The following is a 21958-nucleotide window of genomic DNA, read 5'->3' as shown; positions in this document are numbered from 1 at the left end:
TATTTTATTTCTTAGAGATGAGGTCTTGCTATTTTTTGAAGGGGGTTTGTACATCCTTATGAGTGGAATTGCTGGGTGATAGATATACATATGTTCAGCTTTAGTAGGTGCTGCCATACAGTTTTCCATAGTAGCTGTACCAATTTACATCCCCACCTGCAGTGCATGAGTGTAGGTTACTCCCTATCCTTATCAATCTGGGCATTTTCTTTTTTTTTCTTTTTTCTTTTTCTTTTTTTTTTGAGACAGAGTTTTGCTCTGTTGCCCAGGCTGGAGTGCAGTCGTGTGATCTTGGCTCACTGCAACCTTCGCCTCCCAGGTTCAAGTGATTCTCCAACCTCAGCCTCCCCGGTAGCTGGGACTATAGGAATGTACCACCTCACCCAGCCAGTTTTGTATTTTTTGGCAGAGACCATGTTGGTCAGGCAGGTTTTGAACTCCTGACTTCAGGCGATCCGCTCATCTTGGCCTCCCAAAGTGCTGGGATTACAGGTGTGAGCCACCTCGCCCAGCCTGGCATTTTCTTTTCTTTTCATTTTAGCTATTCTGAAGGTTAGGTCATGGTATTGTATTATTTAAATTTGAATTTTCAGGAAGGCTAGTGAAGTTGAGCACCTCTCAAAAGTTAATTAGGCATTTATTTTTAGTTTTTAACTTTTATTTTAGGTTCAAGTTCTTGCTATGTTGCCCAATCTGGACTTAAACTCCTGGGCTCAAGCCATCCTCTCACCTTGGCCTCCTGAGTAGCTGAGACTACAGGTGTGCCCAGCTCCATATGTTTTTATTTATTTATTTTGAGATGGAGTTTCGCCCAGGCTGGAGTGCAATGGCACGATCTCGGCTCACCACAACCTCTGCCTCCCGGATTCAAGTGATTCTCCTGCCTCAGCCTCCCGAGTAGCTGGGATTACAGGCATGTGCCACCATACCCGGCTAATTTCTGTATTATTAGTAGAGACGGGGTTTCCCCATATTGGCTAGGCTGGTCTTGAACTCCTAACCTCAGGTGATCCACCTGCCTCCAGCTCCCAAAGTGCTGGGATTACAGGCATAAGCCATCGCGCCTGGCCTCCATATGTTTTATTTTCAATATAACATTCCACATTTATTCCGTAAATGTCAAGTGCTAGTTTCGCCTAAGTACTGGGCTAGGCGCCTAAGTGCAGTAGAAATTGAGAATAAGCACTTGACTGCTTTCTGCTTTTATTTGCCTTGGAGAGTTCATCTTTTTACAAGGGTTTAAGCTCTTTGCAGATATTTTTTTCTAATGTTTATTATATATTAACATTTATTATAATAATATTATTATGTATTACGATATATATCATATTAACATTTCCAAATATTTATACTCCGGAGCCACATGCCCACTCAGTTATTCTGTCATCTGAAACCAAACTCTCTCTGGGCCGGTCTTGGTGTGTGAAGCATCTTTTACTGGGTCTTGAAGTGTGGATAGGTGTGGGGAAGTGGGTATGGGAGGGGTTCTTGGGAAGAAAGCAGCAAACAAATTAGGAATAGAGGTGAAGTGGTGGCGCCAAGGTGAGTAGACTAGCCTGACTCCTGCAAACCTTTCAGATGAGACGAGACGAGACTGGGCGTGTTCAGGGTGGTATGGCTGTAGACTCCTGCAGATCTTTCAGACAGACAGGAGTGAGAGCAGCTAGCCCCTGTCTTCCATAGATTGAAGCAATAATGTTGTGTCCTTGTCCCGAATGGGCTGGAAGGAGGAGATGGGAGGGACCTAGTCAGGATGCTGGTTTTTGTTTTGTTTTGTTTTGTTTTTTGAGACAAGGTTTTGCTCCGTTGCTCAGGCTGGAGTGCAGTGGCACGATCTAGACTCACTGCAACCTCCGCCTCCTGGGTTCAAGCTATTCTCGTGCCTCAGCCTCCTGAGTAGTTGGGATTGCAGGCGCTCATCACCATGTCCAGCTAATTTTTTTTTTTTTTTTTTTTTTTTTCCTGAGACAGAGTCTCGCTCTGTCGCTGAGGCTGGAGTGCAGTGGTGCAATCTGGGCTCACTGCAAGCTCCGCCTCCCGGGTCCACGCCATGCTCCTGCCTCAGCCTCCTGAGTAGCTGGGACTACATGCTCAGCTAATTTTTTTGTATTTTTAGTAGAAACGGGGTTTCATTGTGTTAGCCAGGATGGTCTCGATCTCCTGACCTCGTATCTGCCTGCCTGGGCCTCCCAAAGTGCTGGGATTACAGGTGTGAGCCACTGAGTCCGGCCTTTTTTTGTATTTTTAGTAGAGAAGGGGTTTCACCATGTTGACCAGGCTGGTCTCGAACCCCTGATCTCAAGTGATCCGTCCGCCTCAGCTTCCCAAAGTGCTGGGATTAAAGGTGTGAGCCACCGCGCCCAGCTGCTTTTAGTAGTACTAGTAAGGGAGGAGACCACCCCTCATATTGTCTTATGCCCAATTTCTGCCTCCAAAGAAAGAAAAAGTAAAAACTAAAAGGCAGAAGTGAAATCCACAAAGAGACAGCCTGGCACCACACCCTGGGCCTGGTAGTTAAAGATCGACCCCTGACCTAATTGGTTATGTTATCTATAGATTACAGACAGAGAAAAGCACTGTGAAGATCCCTATCCTGTTTTGTTCCGATCTAATTACTGGTGCATGCAGCCCCCAGTCACGTACCCCCTGCTTGCACAACCGATCACGATCCTCTCAGGCGCACCCCCTGAGAGTTATGAGCCCTTAAAAGGGACAGGAATTGCTCACTCGGGGAGCTCGGCTCTTGAGACTGGAGTCTTGGTGATGCCCCTGGCCCAATAAACCCCTTCCTTCTTTAACTCGGTGTCTGAGGAGTTTTGTCTGCCGCTCATCCTGCTACACTAGTATTACGTGGTGATGGCATGGATTAAAATGGCAGATCATTTTGATCCTTTTGGAGGAGGAGAGAGCCATGGATTCCTTGAGAATAGCATGAAAATGATGAGTCTTCTGAAAAATATGCATACATATATTAAGTAATTTGGGGAGGTTCATGAGTCCCTGTGGGTGAGAAAAATAAATGAATTTGGGATCCCAAAGGGAAGAGATATATTTGCATAGGGCAGCTGATGGAAATCAATAGGGAAACTTGAAAGAGGAAGTAGTTTGGGAAAGAATTTAACAAGTTTATTTTCATGCAACAGGACATGTGACCGGAGCTGTGCTTTTCGCAGCATGTGGGGGGCAGGGGGCAGAGATCTGAGTCATTTGGTTAAATCGCAGAGGTTCTATTTTGAGAATGAATGAGCTCCCTGAATTAACACAGAAGCAGACAGCAATTAAGTATTTCCCAAAATAGATAATAGGGGCAATACTTGTGCAGGTAACAGTCATAGAAGAGTATGGAATCACTGTGATTAAAACCATACAAAAAAAAGACACCAGGTGAATTCCTAAGTAAATTATTCCACTAATATTCATTATAAAGCTTACAAATTCAGTTGTAAGAGTCAAGATCAGAATAGAAGAAGATAATTTAAAATTACAGTTATAATAAGCTTGGCTGGACACCGTGGCTCACACCTGTAATCCCAGCACTTTGGGAGTCGGATCACTTGAGCCTAGGAGTTCAAGACCAGCCTGGCCAACATGGCGAAAACTTGTCTCCACAAAAAATACAAAAATTAGCTGGGTATAGTAGCACATGCCTGTAATCCCAGCTACTCAGGAGGCTGAGGCACAAGAATTGCTTGAACTCGTGAGGTGGAGGCTGCAGTGAGCTGAGATCGCACCACTGCACTCCAGCCTGGGCAGCAGAGTGAAACCCTGTCTCAAAAATAAAAATAAAATAATAAAATAAAATTATAGTAATAATAAGCTTAAGATGAACAGACACGTCAAGATCTCTGAACTTTTCAAAATCGCTTTCCCAGCACCTCTTTGCTGCGTGGAAGCAGTGTGAGTCGAAATAGCACGCCTCTTTGCTGTTCTAGGTTCTCTGCCTAAATCACCCCCTTGGCAGCTGGGGCATCAGGGTCTTTTGACCCTGTAACCTGTACTCAGATGGGAACTCTTTGGTGACCGCTTTCCTAAGAGAGGTAAGGGAAAACAATATGGTTAGTTTCCAAAATATCTGGGGCTCTCATTCACCTTGTACAAGAAATCATAACTCTGACATTTGGACTTGGGGAATTGATCAGTTCTGACTGGGAGCAAAGTGACACACCTATTCCAGACACTGAGATGGGAGGTCTCTCTGAATCTTCCCTCAGTCTCCCTCCCAGGCCGTTGCCACCTTCCCGAAGGGTCTGGTGGTCCCTGGACAGGCCACACAGAACACTGCATGGGTCCAGGCTGGGACTGACCATGCCATATCCACCCCAGCTATGAACGCCAGTCATGACTCTCAGAACCTACACCCTCTGTTCACTATAACTTGTACTTGATCTCTCCATCCGGGTTCTTCAGATAACCTGAAAGCAGACACGTTAGAATGCATTATTTGGGTATTTCTGGGCAGAGAGGTTTATTTGCTAAAATAATTTTCTGTGTCAGTTTCAGAGGCCAAAAGTAGTCTTTACTTCCCAGGGGCTACCTAGCCTTTGGGACCCATTAGGGTAGATATGGCATAATAGGCCTAAAAGACCGTCACTCTCCAGACCTTGCAAAAACTGGAATTATTATATTTTATTTATTTATTTTATAGATGGGGTCTCACTCTGTTGCCCAGACTAGAGTACAGTGGCACAGTCATAGCTTACTGCAGCCTCGAACTCCTGGCCTCAAGGAATCCCGCATCTTTGGTTTCCCAAAGTCTGTCATTTGTTTAGTTATTTATTTATTTAAGAAGAGTCTTGCTCTGTCGCCCAGGCTGGAGTGCAGTGGTACGATCTCAGCTCACTGCAACCTCCGCCTCCCGGTTTGAGCGATTCTCCTGCCTCAGCCTCCTGAGTAGCTGGGATTACAGGCATGCACCACCATGCCCAGCTAATTTTTCTATTTTTTGGTAGAGATGGGGTTTCACCATATTGGCCAGGCTGGTCTTAAATTCCAGACTTCGAGTGATCTGCCCACCTCGGCCTCCCAAAGTGCTGGGATTACAAGTGTGAGCCACCACGCCCAGCCAGATGCATATCTGATTGCCTCCTTTGGAAAGGCTAATCAGAAACTCAGAAGAATGCAGCCATTTGCGTCTCACCTATCTGTGACCTGGAAGCTCCCTCCCTGCTTCCTGCCTTTGCTTCACGTTGTTCTGCCTTTCCAAACGGAGCCAACACACTTCTTACATATATTGATTGATATCTCGTGTCTCCCTAAAATGTATAAAGCCAAGCTGTGCCCCAACCACCTTGGGCACATGTTGTCAGGACTTTCTGAGGCTGTGTCACGGGCGCGTCCTCAACCTTGGCAAAATAAACTTTCTAAATTAACTGAGACCTGTCTCAGATTTCCTGGGTCCACAACAATAAGACTTGAAGCAAAAGATTTTTCTCCTTGGCTCCAAAAAAGCAAATGATCCAAACCTGCCTTGATTCTGCTCAGCTGGAGGAAACAGGGTCCGCTTGGTGGGCACCTGTCCTGAGTGAGGAGCTCCTGGAGGATCTTACACAGGCCTCATCAAAGGGACAGGTTTAAGTCAAGGAGGATTCAGGGAAGGAGCTCAAGCCTCAAACTTCCAGGCTCAAGCCATCCTCCCACCTCAGCCTCCTGAGTAGTTAGGACTTTTAAATTTTTTGTAGAGAAGGGGGTTTCACCTCCATTTCTGAGCATGCTGCTTTCAGTGTGGACTTCATGAGCAAGAAAATTCACCTGACCGAGAATGGGATAAGGGCGGATATACAATAATCTACCTGGTTCATTAAACTCATGCAAGTAGGCCGGGCACAGTGGCTCACACCTGTAATCCCAGCACTTTGGAAGGCTGAGGTGGGTGGATCACCTGAGGTCAGGAGTTCAAGACCAGCCTGGGCAACATGGCGAAACCCCGTCTCTACTAAAAATACAAAAATTAGCCGGGCTTGGTGGCAGGTGCCTGTAATCCCAGCTACTTGGGAGGGTGAGGCAGGAGAATTGCTTGAACCTGGGAGGCAGAGGTTGCAGTGAGCCGAGATCGTGCCATTGCACTCCAGCCTGGGCAACAAGAGCATGACTCTCTCTCAAAAAAAAAAAATAAATAAATAAAATAAAATAAACTCACACGAGTTGGAGATTTATCCTGGTTTCTAGGAATACTACTACTCTCATTGTGTCTACCCATTGGCTATCAGAACCTTAGGCTGGACCTCAATAGATTGATTTCTTTTCTAACCACCCAATTCTGCACGTAATCATAATTCTACCCTAAGTCATCTTTGATTTCTGGACCTAATAAAATTTTTCCCCTTCAAAAAAAAAAAAAATTGCCAGATGTGGTGGCTCACGCCTGTAATCCCAGCACTTTGGGAGGCTGAGGTGGGTGGATCACCTGGCTGAGGCCAGGAGTTCAAGATCAGTCTGGCCAACATGGTGAAACCCCATCTCTACTAAAAATACAAAAATTAGCCGGGTGTGGTGGTGGGCACCTGTAATCCCAGCTACTCGGGAGGCTGAGGCAGGAGAATTGCTTGAACCTGAGAGGCAAAGGTTGCAGTGAGCTGAGATCACGCCACTGCACTCCAGCCTGGGCAACAAGAGTGAAGCTCCGTCTCAAAAAATAAAAAAGAAAAGAAAAAGAAAAAAGACAAGTGGGTTTCACTATGTCGCCCAGGCTGATCTTGAACCCCTGGGCTCAAGCTATTTTCCCACCTTTGCCTCCCTAAATGCTGGGATTATAGGCATGAGGCAACGCACCTGTCCTGAAACACTTCCCTTTCAATTGGCACATTTTTTTCCTTTTGTTTTTCATCGGCACATTTTAAATAACTGTAGATCTAGGACCACCAGGCAGAGTGGGCTGAACAGACTGGAAGAAACCTTCGCTCCAGGGACTACTTGGAATCCCTGTGGCTGTGTGTTTACCACAGTCAGGCTAGCCGGGCTTGCAGGTGCTGAATTTGGACTCCCACTGAGCCCATTTGCGGCTTCTGTCGCCTTGCCAACGGCTCCTCCTCGCTCCCCACTGCTCTAGAAGTGCTTCTGGAAGCAGCCCAATGAGGCCTCCTCTAACCTTTCTTTGCCTCAGCCTCACCTCCCTGTGAGTTTTACAGCAGGGACCATGTTCCAGTGGCATGCCCCTCCTGGCAATGACACAGGGTTTCCAGGAGATTAAAACCTCCCCCGGGAGCATGTCATCTTGCTGTTATATGCTCTCAATCCCTAGAGCACAGGACAGTGCTAGGAATCTTGTCAGGGCTTTATCAAATATAGGAAAAGAAATCAAATGCGTGGACACATTGAGGTCTTGGTGCATAGCATAGCAATCACTGATGGCACTTCTAAAGGTTTGTAGGATGATATGACACAATGTCAGTCCTCTCAAAATCTCAGCTTCCTCTTGCTAATACGCTGGATGCTAGAGATTCCTGCTTTTGAGCTCTGTGGATAAGGATGGCTTGCTATGACTTGTACAGTGACTCAAAGGCAGAAGACCAGGATTTCCCATGCATTCTGGTTGGGAAAGGTTCACTTCTGGAAGGTGATTCACAAGCTCACAAGCATGGAAACCAATGTCTCTGGCTGGCACATTAGAGATTCTAATGTAGTCTTTTGTCTTTATTACTGGATCCCATTTAAAAGAAAATCTCCCCAGCACTGTTTATCTGGTTTCTCAGAGTATCATGCTGTGATGCATAAAGTTTTACAGTAATTGAAAAAGTAATGACTAACACCCAAGGCGGTAAATAAATCACCAAGTGCATTAATTCAAAGCACTGAACGTCCACTACAGCACGATGTAAAATAACATTACCCGACAGCATAAAAATGGGAAAGTGGGAATTAATTTTAATTTTTAATGCACTTTGGCTGATAAAAAAAGATATTAAACGTTAACAAAATTTAACATATACGCTGGCATTTATTAAACCACTGATCTGTGAGCAAAATAAGTGACATGTATTTTTTTTTTTTTTTTTGAGACAGGGTCTCTCTGTGTCGCCCAGGCTGGAGTGCAGTGGCGGACTTGGCTCACTGCAAGCTTCACCTCCCGGGTTCACACCATCCTCCTGCCTCAGCCTCCTGAGTAGCTGGGACTACAGGTGCCCGCCACCACACCCGGCTAATTTTTGTATTTTTAGTAGAGATGAGGTTTCATTACGTTGGTCAGGCTGGTCTCGAACTCCTGACCTCTTGATCCACCTGCCTTGGCCTCCCAAACTGCTGGGATTACAGGCGTGAACCACTGCGCCCGGCCAAGTGACATGTACTTTTAAAGCATTAAAGATTCCCTGGTGATAATTAGCTTGAAGGTCAAGGAGGAAACCATTATCAGCATATTCGGCAGAATCCCCTGTAGATTATACAGCCCATATGCTGAAGGAATGTGAAAAGTTGCAGTCAGCTGCTTGATACTCTTGAGAGATGTTGAAAGACATTTTGCTCTCAATAGTTCTGATGAATCTGTTAGCAAAACATTTGAGGATAGTGAAAAGTAAGGGGGCGAATTTCCATCCTCGATGCCACCTTTCGGTCTAACACGGAAAGATCTGTCTTCTGCTTAAGCCAATCAAGCTGCATTGTGGAGGTTCTGTCCTTGACATAAGCATCTCTAATGAGGCAGGATGGAGAACTGCACTAGGAATGTTGCTTCGTCTAAATGACTGTCACCACCATGCAACATTTCATTGCTGAGGTCTTTGAATTTAAGGGCCCTGACTTGAATTTTGATTCTTTAAATACAAAAACGCCTTCAAAATAAGAAGCAAATAGGGATGATTTTTCACTAAGGGAAATCGATGTCATGCCTGGGATGGAATTAGTCGGTAAACCAATCAGGTACAACACCAATATGTGCTGATGTGATTTTTTGTCCCTAGTTATAAAACGATTTATCTGCAGAATTCCATTTGGCTGGAATACACAAAACCCCTCTGTCCTTAGACCTAACTCATGATAGCAGTTGTTTTGGGGGAGATAGTGGATGCAAGTACATTCGGGTTTGGGGAGGGGTACCAAGGGAGTTCGATTTTATCTATAATATTTTATGTATTTTATTTAAATTGGAGTTTTTCAGTCTCAGCACTACTGACATTTGAGGCCAGGTAATTCTTTGTGGTAGGGGCAGTCCTGGGCGTTGTAGGATGTTCGGCAGCATCCCTGGCCTCTCCCCTCTAGATGCCAACAGCACCCCAAATTGTGACCACCCAAAGTATCTCCAGCCTTTGCCAAAAGTCCCCTGGGAAATAAAATTGCTTCCCCCACACTGCCCCCACTCCCCACACCATCATGTTGAGAGTCATTGATTTAAATAAAAAGCAAATAAGCACAAATAGAACAAATGAAGAAAATCTTAGCATGTGCTAAATTGGGGGTGGGAGAGAGCACTTAATCATTTGTTTTATGATTATTATTATCATTATTTATTAATTCATTTTTCGAAAGAGAGTCTTACTCTGTCACCCAGGCTGGAGTGCAGTGGTGTGATCTTGGCTCACTGCAACCTCAAACCTCCCAGGCTCAATCCTCCCAAGTAGCTGGGACCACAGGGGTGCACCACCACGCGTGGGTAATTTTTTTTTTTTTTTTTTTTTTTTTTGAGACGGAGTCTCGCTCTGCCGCCCAGGCTGGAGTGCAGTGGCCGGATCTCAGCTCACTGCAAGCTCCGCCTCCCGGGTACGCCATTCTCCTGCCTCTGCCTCCTGAGTAGCTGGCACTACAGGCGCCCGCCCTATATTTTTTTTATAGAGACAGAGTTTCACCACATTGCCCAAACTGGTCTTGAACTCCTGGGCTCAAGTGATCTGCCCACCTTGGCCTCCCAAAGTGCTGGGATTATAGGCATGAGCCACTGCATCTGGCCTGTTTTATTATTTTGTATTTTTAAATTCTTCCCAAAAACTCAAAAGGAAAATGTATCTTTAAAAGACCCAAATCTGGGCCTGGCACGGTGGCTCACGCCTGTAATCCCAGCATTTTGAGAGGCCCAAGGAGGGCGGATCACAGGGTCAGAAGATCAAGACCATCTTGGCCAACATGATGAAACCCTGTCTCTACTAAAATACAAAAAAAAAAAAAAAAAATCCAGGCGTGGTGGCACGTGCCTGTAGTCCCAGCTACTTGGGAGCCTGAGGCAGGGGAATTGCTTGAACCTGGGAGGCAGAGGTTACAGTGAGCTGAGATGCGCCACTGCTCTCCAGCCCGGTGACAGAACGAGACTCTGTCTCAAAAACGAAACAAAACACAAAAACAAACAAACAAAAAACAAATCCTTTAGCCTACCAGTAATCTAAAGTGATAAGTTGCCAACTGTTCCACGCCAGGCTGGTCACATGCAGAACTAAATCCTGGGGGTGCTGCTATTTCATCTGCCTCTTCGCACACATATTTCACAGATATGTTTGTAATTCATTCTCTTAAACACACTGTTGTCCTAAAAGTTAACTCAAAAAGAACAGTCTCACTCCTGATCACTGTATGCTGGCCTGGTTTATTGATCATCCCGATTCCTAGCCATCTGCAACACACCCTCCTTCATATTCTACCCTGTCTATCCATTCTTTATACTGTCGCAGACTGGTTTTTCTGACACAAGTATTTGGTATTTCCTTACTTAAAACTTTTCAAAATAAGATGTATGCATTATGAAATACTGCAACGCAATTCCTGTTTTTTTTTTTTTTTGAGACGGAGTCTCAATCTGTTGCCCAGGCTGGAGTGCAGTAGCCTGATCTTGGCTCACTGCCACCTCCACCTCCTGGGCTCAAGTGATTCTCCTGCCTCAGCCTCACTAGTAGCTGGAATTACAGATGTGCCACCATGCCTGGCTAATTTTTGTATTTTTAGTAGAGACAGGGTTTCAACATGTTGGCCAGGCTGGTCCAAACTCCTGATCTCAAGGGATCCACCCACCTCAGTTTCCCAAAGTGATGGGATTACAGGCGTGAGCCACTGAGCCCAGTCGACAGTGCCATTCTTATGTGAGGCATCCAGAGTAAGCACAGACTCCACAGATTCAAGGGCATAGTTCCCAACTAGACCACCCTGACTTCAGATGCCAGCTACAAGTTCCAGAGGTCCCCAGGCCACCCACTCTTTCTTTTTTTCTTCTGTCTTTCTGTCTTTTTTTTTTTTTTTTTTGAGACAGAGTTTCACTCTTGTTACCCAGGCTGGAGTGTAATGGCACAGTCTTGGCTCACTGCAACCTCCGCCTCCCGAGTTCAAGCGATTCTCCTGCCTCAGCCTGCCGAGTAGCTGGGATTACAGGCATGTGCCACCACGCCTGACTAATTTTGTATTTTTAGTAGAGACCAGGTTTCTCCATGTTGGTCAGGCTGGTCTCGAACTCCTGACCGCAGGTGGTCCTTCCACCTCGGCCTCCCAAAGTGCTGGGATTGCGCGTGAGCCACCGCACCCAACCTCTCCTTCCTTCCTTCCTTCCTTCCTTCCTTCCTTCCTTCCTTCCTTCCTTCCTTCCTTCCTTCCTTCCTTCTTTCTTTTTCTTTCTTTCTCTCTTTCTTTTCCTTGCTTCCTTCTTTCTTTTCTTTCTTTCTCTCTCTTTTCTTTTCTTTCTTTCTTTTTTTTTTTGGCAGGGTCTTGCTCTGTCACCCAGGCTGGAGTGCACTGGCACAATCTCAGCTCACTGCAGCCTTGACCTCCTGGGCTCTTCCTGATCCTCATCTCACCCTCCCAAGTAGCTGGGACTACAGGCATGTGCCATGACACGTGGCTAATTTTTGGTATTTTTTGTAGAGATGGGGTTTCACCATGTTTCTCAGGCTGGTCTTAAACTCTCCTGAGCTCAAGAGATCCTCCCGCCTCAGCCTCCCAAAGTGCTGAGATTACAAGTGTGAGCCAGTGGCACCCAGTGGCTCAAGTGGCAACAAATTTGGGAGTTTCCATGGCACCCTCGGGTTCAATAATTCCCTAGAATGACTTGTAGAACTCAGGAGAGTGCTATATTTGCTATTATAGTTTTATTATAAAGGATACAAGCCAGGCACGGTGGCTCATGCCTGTAATCCTATCACTTTGGGAGGCCAAGGTGGGTGGATCACTTGAGGCCAGGAGTCGGAGACCAACACGGCGAAACCCCATCTCTACTAAAAATACAGACAATAGCCGGGCATAGTTGCGCATACTTGTAATCCCAGCTACTTGAGGCTGAGGCACAAGAATCCCTTGAGCCTGGGAGGCAGAGGTTGCAGCGAGCAGAGATTGTACCACTGCACTCCATCCTGGGCAATACAGCAAGACTGCCTAAAAAAAAAAAAAAAAAGATACCAATCAGGACCAGCCAATGACAGTTCTGAGAGGGTCCTGAATATGGAATTTCTGTGCCCTCTGAGAATCAGGATGCATGCTGTTGTGTTTACCGACCAGGAAGCTTGCTCAGCCTGTGTCTAGAGTTTTATTGGGGTTTCATGACATAGGAATGATGGACTGACTGAATTACTGGCACGTTATTCAATATGATCAAATTCAGCCTCTAGCTACCTTTACTCCCTAGAGGTCGGGCTGGCTAGAAACCCCTCCTCTCTAATCACAGAGTTGGTCTTTCTAGGCATCCGCCATCTGAATTATCTTGTTAGCATAAACTCATGTTACTCATGTTATTCATGGTGGTGTAGGCCACCATGAATAACAAAGACACTCCTATCCTATCACTGGGGAAACTCCAAAGATTTAGAGTTTAACACCCGGGAAGAACCATTATTATTATTATTATTACTATTATTATTATTATTATTATCTTGAGACAGAATCTTGCTCTGTCACCCAGGCTGGAGTGCAGTGGCATGATCTCGGCTCACTGTAACCTCCGCCTCCCAGGTTCAAGCCATTCTCTTCCCTCAGTCTCCTGAGTAGCTGGGACTACAGGCGTGCACTACCACGCCCGGCTAATTTTTTGTATTTTTAGCAGAGGTGGGGTTTCACCATGTTAGCCAGGATGGTCTTGATCTCCTGACCTCGTGATTCCCCCGCCTCGGCCTCCCAAAGTGCTGGGATTACAGGCGTGAGCCACCGTGCCCAGCCGAACTAGGGACAAATTATTAAACCACCTATGACATCAGAGTTCTTCATGTCCGGATCCCAGACAGTCTTTGCAGGCCCCCAGCCTCTCCTATCACATTGCGGCCAGAGAACCCTTGAGGATCTTTGAACACACCTTGCTGTTTTATAACCTGGGACTTCTGTGCATGCTGCTTTCTCGGCCTATGTTTGTTTTCTCCTTCATCTGTCCCAGGGACTACTTCTCATTTGTAAGAGCCGGGTAAGTAGCTCCACTTCCTTGGATTCATCCAAAGGGGCAGAGTTAATCTCCACCTCCGCGGTGCTGGTAGTAATCCTTTGTTCATTTATAGATCATCTTTGCACTTAACTCTTCAGGCAGACTTGTTTGTTGAGATGTCCGTATGTACCTTTGACACATAGCGTATGGCCTTTGCTGAATATGCTTTGAGTAGAACCTTGCCTTTATTATCTGAAGTTGTATTTGTCTGCTTTTTTTTTTTTTTTTTTGAGATGGAGTTTCACTCTTCTTGCTCAGGGTGGAGTGCAATGGTGCAATCTCAGCTCGCTGCAACTTTTGCCTTCCGGGTTCAAACGATTCTCCTGCCTCAGCCTCCTGAGTAGCTGGGATTACAGGCACCCACCACCACACCTGGCTAATTTTTGTATTATTAGTAGAGACGGGATTTCACCAGGTCGGTCAGGCTGGTCTCGAACTCCTGACCTCAGGTAATCCTCCCACCTTGGCCTCCCAAAGTGCTGGGATTACAGGCGTGAGCCACCGCACCCAGACATATTTATCTTTTTAGAAAGTGTCATTGTGCCCCTCTTGATTGCTTTTTTCACACCTCATTCCTCATGCTCCAGTGAAATGGCTGTTCGTCATCAACAATGTCTTGGCTGCTGGTGGACAAGCTACAACTTAAAATCCTATGGTTGGCAGGGCACAGTAGCTCATAGCTCACACCTGTAATGCCAGCACTTTGAGAGGCAGAGGTGGGTGGATCCCTTGAGGTCAGGAGTTTGAGACCAGCATGGCCAACATGGTGAAACCTCCTCTCTACTAAAAATACAAATATTAGCTGGGCATGGTGGTGGGTTTCTGTAATCCCAGCTATTTGGGAGACTGAGGGAGGAGTATCACTTAAACCCGGAAAGCGGAGGTGGCAGTGAGCTGAGATCCGGCCACTGCACTCCAGCCTGGGTGACAGAGCAAGACTCTGTCTCAAAAAATAAAATAAAATAAAATCCTATGGTTGACAATCCTGACCAGCCAGTTCACAGTTTGGAGAACTCATAGATAACACTGATGAGATGACATAAGAGGTGAGGTTTGCTAAATACCTAGCTACAGGGAGTCATTAAGTATATTGTAATTCCATCCATTGAATGAAATATTATGCATCCTTTCAATGCTATTCCTCATTGAAAGGAATGGCAAAAACCACACGAAAACCGCACTTACTTTTGCACCAATCTAATAATACATGTTTATGAGGTTTGTAATAAAACAGAAATGCTTTTGTATAACATTAAGAGAAAGAGCAATCACAACTATGATGAAAAAAGTTATCCATGATCTAAGATACAGGAAAAACGTAAAAGAAAGAAAGACCTGTAATCCCAGCTACTCAGGAGGCTGAAGCAGGAGGATTGCTTGAACCCATGGATTTGAGGCTGCAATGCACTATGATCGTACCATGGCACTCCAGCTTGGGCAACAGAGCAAGACTCCATCTCTAAGAAAACAAAACAAAGCCTGGGCAACAAAATGAGACCCCATCTCTACAAAAAATTTAAACATTACCTGATATGATGATGTGCGCCTGTCGTCCCAGCTACACGGGAGGCTGAGACAGGAAGATCCCTTGAGCCTAGGAGGCTGAGGCTGCAGTGAGCTGTGATCTCACCATTGCTTTCCAGCCTGGGGGACAGAAGGAGACTTGTCTGAATAATTAAAAATGTAAAATAAAATAAAATATAAAACAAAACAAACTCCAAAATAATATTTGTCTTTATTTTGGGTAATGGAAACATGGGTGATCATTCCCATCTTTTTTATACTTTTCTGTGTTGAAAACTTTTCTTGCATCATGCTTAAAATGGTAGGAGAGAATAGTTCCTCTCTGTATTCCTAAATAAATAGGCAAAAGGTGAAAACAAATTTAATATGGATACTTTCCCCTGTAACTGGAAATTTACAGGTGAAAAAATTCACACTTTCACTCTCTTTGGCAATGAGAGGAGGCAATGAAGAGAGGTGCAGATGTTAATACAAGGGGGAAGATAGGAACCAGCCAACACCTCTGACCACACTTTAAAAATGGGCACCCACAAGCCAGGAGAATTGCCAGAGAGACAAACATCAACAAGATTAAGGAAATTTTAAATGAAGACTGGGACCAAGCCAGTTCTTAAAATGTCATTTTTCTTTTTTTTTTTTTTTTTTTTTTGAGACGGAGTCTCGCTCTGTCACCCGGGCTGGAGTGCAGTGGCCAGATCTCAGCTCACTGCAAGCTCCGCCTCCCGGGTTCACGCCATTCTCCTGCCTCAGCCTCCCGAGTAGCTGGGACTACAGGCGCCCGCCACCTCGCCCGGCTAGCTTTTTGTATTTTTTTAGTAGAGACGGGGTTTCACCGTGTTAGCCAGGATGGTCTCGATCTCCTGACCTTGTGATCCGCCCGTCTCAGCCTCCCAAAGTGCTGGGATTACAGGCTTGAGCCACCGCGCCCGGCTAAAATGTCATTTTTCTAGTCAAAGAAAGGCAGCCTGAACAGTGGTGATTTAACTATTTGCCTATTTGTAAATTAGTTTTTAAAAAAGAGGTTTGTGTTGTTTCGTTGATCTCTTTCCCTATCAACATAACACAAAACCTATCACTTTCTGGAAGAGCTATAATCACAACGAAAGCTGAAAATTGTTTCAGAGCATCTTGGGAAGAAGTGCTAGTTTAAGAGTGAGCTACCCAAGAAGATTGATTTAATCTTTTAAAACTCTGGTTAGGGCCAGGCGCGGTGGCTCATGCCTGTAATCCCAGCACTTTGGGAGGCCGAGGTGGGCAGATCACCTGAGGTCGGGAGTTTGAGACCAGCCTACCTACATGGAGAAACCCCATCTCTACTAAAAATACAAAATTAGCCAGGATTGGTGGCGCATGCCTGTAATCCCAGCTACTTGGGAAGGCTGAGGCAGGAGAATCGCTTGAACATGGGAGGTGGAGGCTGCAGTGAGCTGAGGTTGTGCCATTGCACTCCAGCCTGGGCAACAAGAGCAAAACTGTGTCTCAAAAAAAAATAAAAAATAAAAAATAAAAAATAAAAAAATAAATAAAACTCTGGTTAAAGTCACTCTTATCCAAGGCTCTTAAAAATGTACCCCAGCCTCCATTTAGGACAGTAAACCCAAGCAGGGTTCTCTTAATGATTATTCTAGACTACAGTATAGTTATTAAGTGTTATTGGTGTCCCTCTTCTCTATTTTCTGCATAACTTTACATATTTTAGCAGGTTCTGAAGTGCGTGAATTGTGAGTTAGGCATAAATAGGCTGGTTAACTATGACTGAAGATCTGTTACTTGGGATTGTGTCCACATATTCAGACATTTCCAACCTGAGACCCCCATAACCCCAAAACAAAATAAAATAAAACAGAAAAAAGATCACACAAGTGAAGTGGCTCAGGCTGTTTGATTTCCTTGCTGATATTTCTGATTTCCAAAGGGCACATTTTCTTTCATTTGACTTCATAGGAACTACCAGAAAATTCCTTAAGATTGATGGAGTTGATAGACCTGTTTCTCCGGTTTTCTTGATCAGTGAGTGAGGATTCTTTCCCTCTTCAGATGAATGGAGTTTGTTTATACATGTTCTGAGTAGACCATTTTAAAAGTGTCATTTGTCATTCAAACTATCAACAATTGGAGTATCCTCAGGTTCTGAGATTGTGACTTTGAGTGTGGAAATGGTATCATTTATTCATTCACTCGTTCATTCTGTATCATTTAGGACTCTTGGTAGCAAGTGACAGAATGTGTTTACTGAAATGTGAAATGTATTATAAGGATATTGGGCTGTTTCCTAGAACCCAAGCCTAGGAATGAGGCTGAGCTCCAGGGAGAATTAGAATTTGAGTTCCAAAACCCTGGGCCCGTCCTGTCCAGCTCACTCCTGGTTTTATCTTCTCTCCACAGGCAGTTTACTCTGCATCTCTACTCCTGGACTATTATATCTTGCAGTCTACACACAAAGAGAGATAACTTTTTCCTTTTCAGTTCTAGTTTCAAAATTCATGGAAAAGAACTTTGCTTGGCCTGGCTTGGGTCAGAGCTGGGTTGAGCACCTATCAACTAAGGACATGACTGAGCTAGGTCACGCACTTATCCTAACCCGTCAGATGGGGCTGGGACAGCCAGACCACATTGTACCGACAAGACTTCTTGTGGATTCAGAAAGGAGCCTGCCAACTAAACTAAACTAAACAAAACATGTTCACTACCTATTCCTTTTTCTTTTTTTAGTTTTATTTAAAAAATGATAGAGATGGGGTTTCACTATATTGCCCAGGCTGGTCTCGAACTTCTTGGCTCAAGCAATCCAACTGCCTCAGCCTCCCAAAGTGCTAGGATTATAGGCATGAGACACCATGGCTGGCCCCCTATTCCTTTTCTATAATATCCTTTTCCAAAAGTGAGTGGGAATTATATATGCAGTATTTTGCCAACAAACAAGTACTGACTATCTACCTATTTTGTATCTAGCTGCCTCTTGCCGATTCTTTTGTTCATATCATGTCTTCTGGAATGACCTAAAGGCTGTTTTCTATAGTTTTTAGCTCTCACTCATACCCACCTCTTTTCCGTTCCTTTTTTTTTACCTTTTCTTTTTTTTGAGACAGGGTCTCGATTTGTTGTCCAGGCTGGAGTGCAGTGGTGCGATCATGGCTCACTGCAGCCTTGATCTCCTGGGCTCAAGAAATTCTCCTGCCTCAGCCTCCCGAGTAGCTGGGACCACAGGTATGCACCACCATGCCTGGCTAATTTTTAAATTTTTCTGTAGAAACGGTATCTCACTTTGTTGCCCAGGCTGGTCTCAAACACTTTATCCTCCCACCTTGGCCTCCCAAAGTGTTGGCATTACAGGCATGAGCCACTGCACCCAGCCTCTCGTTTGTTTTTTTTTCTGGACAGACTAGCTGCCTGCTTTACTTTTTTTTTTTTTTTGAGACGGAGTCTCGCTCTGTCACCCAGGCTGGAGTCCAGTGGCCGGATCTCAGCTCACTGCAAGCTCCGCCTCCCGGGTTTACGCCATTCTCCTGCCTCAGCCTCCCGAGTAGCTGGGACTACAGGCGCCCGCCACCTCACCCGGCTAGTTTTCTGTATCTTTTTAGTAGAGACGGGGTTTCACCATGTTAGCCAGGATGGTCTCGATCTCCTGACCTCGTGATCCACCCGTCTCGGCCTCCCAAAGTGCTGGGATTACAGGCTTGAGCCACCACGCCCGGCCTAAGTTGTTCTTGTGAGAAGGGTCTCCTGAGCAACATTCTCTTATACATTTGTAAGTACACAATATACCTAAATACCCAGATTCCTTCGTATTACAGAAACATTATTTTGGTTTTAATTTCTTAAAACTTCCATATTAATTCTTACTTTTCTGGGGTGGAAAGATAGGAGGCATTGGAATAGACTATTTCCATCCCAGTTACCTGAAGTGATCTGCTGAGAGAGACAAATGCTGCCCCAATTAATTGAGGTAACTTAGAGTCAAAGATTTTGGTAGAACCTGAGATTTAAAGTTGAAGACATGCAGGAATTACTGCCCCTATTGTCATACTAAGCTCCTTTTTGTAAGAACTCTGCCAGGGACTTCAAAGCTTTAAGGGTGTCTATTTTGGACTCATAGAACCTAATTCTTATGCAGGTCTGCAGCCTTCGTTAGAGTCTATCCATTCCTTGATTAGATTATTACATTTGCATCTCTGGTTTCTAATGTATTTCCTATCTAATACAGATCTTTAACTCCCTGGGATCCTAATAAATATATCTTCATTTACCTACCTATTTTCTCTTGCAAATAATTCAGTATATATCTCTAATATATAAGAACTTTAAAAAGTCATCTCAGGCTGGGTGCGGTGGCTCAGGCACAGGCACCCAACACTTTGGGAGGCTGAGGGGGGCAGATCGCTTGAGCCCAGGAGTTCGAGACCAGCCTGGGCAACATGGTGAAACCCTGCCTCTACCTGAAAAAAAAAAAAAAAAAAAAATTTGCCAGACATGGTGGTGTAGCCTGTGGTCCCAGCCACTTGGGAGGCTGAGGTGAGGGGATTGCTTGAATCAAGGAGTTTGAGGCTGTAATGAACAGAGATCGCACCACTGCACTCCAGCCTGGGTGACAGAGGGAGACCTTGTCTCAAAATAAATACATAAAGGTCACCTCAGTGATATCAGTACCTTAGTAATTCTAACAGAATTCACAAGAATTACTTACGAATTGCTTGTACTCTGCGTACCTTCTTATTTCTCCATCTATCTTAAAAAGGTCTTTTTTTTTTTTTTTTTTTTTTTTTTGAGACGGAGTCTCGCTCTGTCGCCCAGACTGGAGCGCAGTGGCGCGATCTCGGCTCACTGCAAGCTCCGCCTCCCGGGTTCACGCCATTCTCCTGCCTCAGCCTCCGGAGTAGCTGGGACTACAGGCGCCCGCCACCACGCCCGGCTAATTTCTTTTTGTATTTTTAGTAGAGACGGGGTTTCACCGTGTTAGCCAGGATGGTCTCGATCTCCTGACCTCGTGATCCGCCCGCCTCGGCCTCCCAAAGTGCTGGGATTACAGGCTTGAGCCACCGCGCCCGGCCTTAAAAAGGTCTTTTTACAGTTTGTCCAATCAGAATCATAATGAGGTGAGGCCAAAGATACATTGCATTTGCTTGATGTGTCTGTAAGATCTTCGTATCTATTACAATCTCCTGCGCTCTTAAAGCCATTGATATGTGAAGGAAGCACCGTTGTTTTCTGTAATTTCCCACATTCTAAATTTGGCTAATTGTTTCTTGGTGATACAAAGTCTTCTAAGTTGTTCCTTTATTCTCTATATTTCTGGTAGCAGGTGTGATTAGATTTTCGGTGGGGGGAACCAGGGTCAAGAATGCTTCATAGACAGGTATTTTATAATTATCAAAGACCCTTGAACTTGATGGGACTTTCCATTTTTCCTTGTTGTGGGGTATTTAATATGATAACCTGATTGAAGTTTGGATATCTCACATGACTTTGAGCCGAACTTGCAATCGTAATTCACATAATAACTAACACATATTAAGTGCTTTTCATGGGCCGGACTCAATGCTAGGCCCTTTATAAATATGTTCATTTAATCTTCTCAACATTTTGCAGATAAGGAAACAGATGCTTAGAGCGTTTAAGTTGACCCAGTTAGCAAGGATAGTGTGAATTTAGGGGTCGAATTGGAATCCCAATTTCCTTAGTTCCTTTCCGCCGTGAACAAGTCCCTCCCCCGGTTTTCGCAGTTCCGGTTCTCACAGGGTCCCAACCACTAGAAACCCGTCACTTCTCGCCCCGCCCCCCTTGGCCCCGCCCTGCCCTGATTTGCCCTGCCTCGCCCTGCCCCGCCGCGCCCCCGTCCCTTGGCCACCCTCCCCTCTGGGCCCCGCCCCTCCCGCTTCAGGGTCAAGCCCCAGGGAGCGCTGCGAAAACCACATTTCCCAGAGTGTACCGCGACGGCCGGGGTCCTCAGACCGACGCTCGCTCGCCGACGCCATGTCTATAGAGAGGAACTGCGGTACGGCCTGTGGTCATGGCGCTGTTCCCGGCCTTTGCGGGAATTAGTGAGGCTCCCGATAGCGGGAGCTCCAGGAAAGGTAAGCACACAAACGAGCCGAAGAAGGCACTTGGGGGGCTTAAGAGGCCGTTTTTCGGACCCAGGTCTAGCCTTTTGCCTTGGATTTTTGTATCCCAGAGTTCTCCGCGGCGCTGCAAAGCCTTCTGGGAAAGGCTCAAGACCTCCTCCGAGGTCTGGGGCCCAAAGGCCTGTTCTGGGCCGAGGTTGTAGAGTTATGGAGGGGTGGAGAGAGACCAGCAGATGCCCTGGAGCTGGGACTTCTCTACGATGTTGTTAGGTCCTATTCTTTTTTCGAGCCTCAGTTACTTCGTCTTTAAATTGGGAATAGTGATACTCGACATCTCAAGGAAACCCTTGATGCAAATGCAGAATGTTTTTATTACGTATTCCTTCCTTTCCTGTTATACTTGTGAAATGCTTATTAGGTTGGTATTACTTAGCAGCCTAGAGCTAGGCGATTAGTATCCAAAATCTAATCAGTTTCTCTCTGGACGGGCACAGCACCCAGTGAAAAGAACTAACTTTTATTCTTGAGGGCCTACTGTATATCAGGTTATGGCTTTACAAATTTTTCTTAAGTCCCAGACATTTCCAGCAGAGCTGCATTGTTCAAAATTGGGGTACATAGTTCATTTAAGAAGTAATTAATCCTGGCCAGGAGCGGTGGCCCACACCTGTAGGTGGAAGGCTAGTTTGAGCCCCGGAGTTCATGACCATCATGGTCAACAGAGCGAGACTCCTGTCTCTTAAAGCTGGGCATGCTGGTACACACCTGTAATACCAGCTGCTCAGGAGGCCGAGTTGAGAGGATTGCTTGAGCCCAGAAGTTTGAGGCTGCAGTGAGCCATGATCTTGCCGCTGCATCCTGCCCTGGGGGGCGGACCTTGTCTCTTAAAAAAAAAGAAAAAAAAAGTAATTCTAAATTATGTGCCATATGTGACAGAGCCCAATTGAGTCTTACACGTCTGTTACATCCTCTCATATAGTTCCTACACTTTTTGTAACGTTTCTCCTAATTTTTTTTTTTTTCTTTTGAGATAGGGTCTCACTCTGTTGCCCAGGCTGGAGTGCAGTGGCTC

The 21958-nt window shown here is 45.4% G+C and overlaps 1 protein-coding gene and 1 long non-coding RNA gene across 3 annotated transcripts in view; one reads left to right on the top strand and one right to left on the bottom strand.

Annotated features, from left to right (window-relative positions):
- Positions 1-21958, top strand: part of NRDE2 (NRDE-2, necessary for RNA interference, domain containing) — a 273968-nt gene that overhangs the window by 203029 nt on the left and 48981 nt on the right. The window contains exon 2 of one of the 2 annotated variants that reach the window (XM_077937761.1): positions 20805-20898. In XM_077937761.1, the coding sequence (XP_077793887.1) occupies positions 20835-20898 (64 nt within the window). In that variant the 5' untranslated portion in view covers positions 20805-20834. 2 annotated transcript variants of the gene reach the window in all.
- LOC114679620 (uncharacterized) lies at positions 1676-20886 on the bottom strand. The gene is made up of 3 exons (XR_013396481.1): positions 20754-20886; positions 14831-14947; positions 1676-1720 (listed from the first exon to the last, which is right to left on the bottom strand). It is a non-coding gene; the product is annotated as an uncharacterized LOC114679620 (long non-coding RNA).

The sequence above is a fragment of the Macaca mulatta genome, chromosome 7, assembly GCF_049350105.2.
Source record: "Macaca mulatta isolate MMU2019108-1 chromosome 7, T2T-MMU8v2.0, whole genome shotgun sequence".
Lineage (NCBI taxonomy): Eukaryota > Metazoa > Chordata > Mammalia > Primates > Cercopithecidae > Macaca > Macaca mulatta.
The sequence above is the reverse complement of the archived record's forward strand: the minus strand, read 5'-3'. Positions and strand labels throughout refer to the sequence as shown.